The 1,020-nt window shown below is 46.1% G+C and overlaps 1 protein-coding gene across 1 annotated transcript in view; it reads left to right on the forward strand.

The window, feature by feature from the left end:
- Positions 1-1,020, forward strand: part of CCND1 (cyclin D1) — a 16,494-nt gene that overhangs the window by 2,986 nt on the left and 12,488 nt on the right. The window contains exon 2 of the mRNA XM_010007425.1: positions 629-844. Coding sequence (XP_010005727.1) covers positions 629-844 — 216 coding nt within the window. The remainder of the gene's footprint in view (positions 1-628; positions 845-1,020) is intronic.

The following is a 1,020-nucleotide window of genomic DNA, read 5'->3' on the forward strand; positions in this document are numbered from 1 at the left end:
GAGCTCGAATGATTTTTTAAATATTTTTAAATATTTTTTGAAAAGATGACGTCTGGGGAAATGAGGCTGGACGCCACCTTTGTGTCTCGACCAGAGAAGGGAATCGGCAGCAACAAACGGCGAATTAAGATGAAAAAAATAATAAATAAAAGCGAAAGAAATCAATCCGTGGGCAAACCCAGCCCTGCACCCCTCTCCCACACACGGGAGCTTGTATTTTTTTCCGCTTTCATTTTTCTTTTAATTTTTAAAAATCTGTCCTAGGGGGCTGGAAAGATGGGGACAGAGCTCTTGGATTTTCCTCCCCCCTCACACACACTCACACACACACACACACACACAGCCCCCCTCCCTCTACTTTTAACCATGAATCGCCTGCGGATTTCTAATGCCACATTTCTCTCCTACTTTGTCACTCGTGACTTTCTCTTTCATTTTCTTTGATTGCTCTGTTTTCCCCTCATTTATCCGTTTCCTTCAACTGCGTTTCCCTCCCTCGTCTCCCTTCAACCTTGCCCTGCAAAGCCTGGGGGTGAGGAGGGGGGGAGGGAAGACGAGGGCGGCGGGACAAGCCCGGTTTTTGCTTTATATTAAATTATTCGTCAACGATTTCTCTCCCTTCTTGCAGGTTTGCGAGGAGCAGAAGTGCGAAGAGGAAGTTTTCCCCTTGGCTATGAATTATTTGGACAGATTTTTGTCGTTTGAACCTCTCAAGAAGAGCCGATTGCAATTGCTGGGAGCTACCTGCATGTTTGTGGCTTCAAAAATGAAGGAAACTATTCCTCTGACCGCAGAAAAACTGTGCATTTATACAGATAACTCCATTAGACCCGACGAATTACTGGTAATTTCACGTTTAATCACCTCAGGAAAAAAAAATAATATAACGATAATAAACGAACCAAAAAAAACCAAACCCAACCAAGAACCAACCAACCCGCTGATGATCAAACCCCTCGGACACCGGGGGGAGGTGGGGAGGGGGCTGCCGGCAGCGGGCGGGAGGCTGCAGGAGCTGTA

The sequence above is a fragment of the Chaetura pelagica genome, unplaced genomic scaffold, assembly GCF_000747805.2.
Source record: "Chaetura pelagica isolate M959 unplaced genomic scaffold, ChaPel_1.0 scaffold401, whole genome shotgun sequence".
NCBI lineage: Eukaryota > Metazoa > Chordata > Aves > Apodiformes > Apodidae > Chaetura > Chaetura pelagica.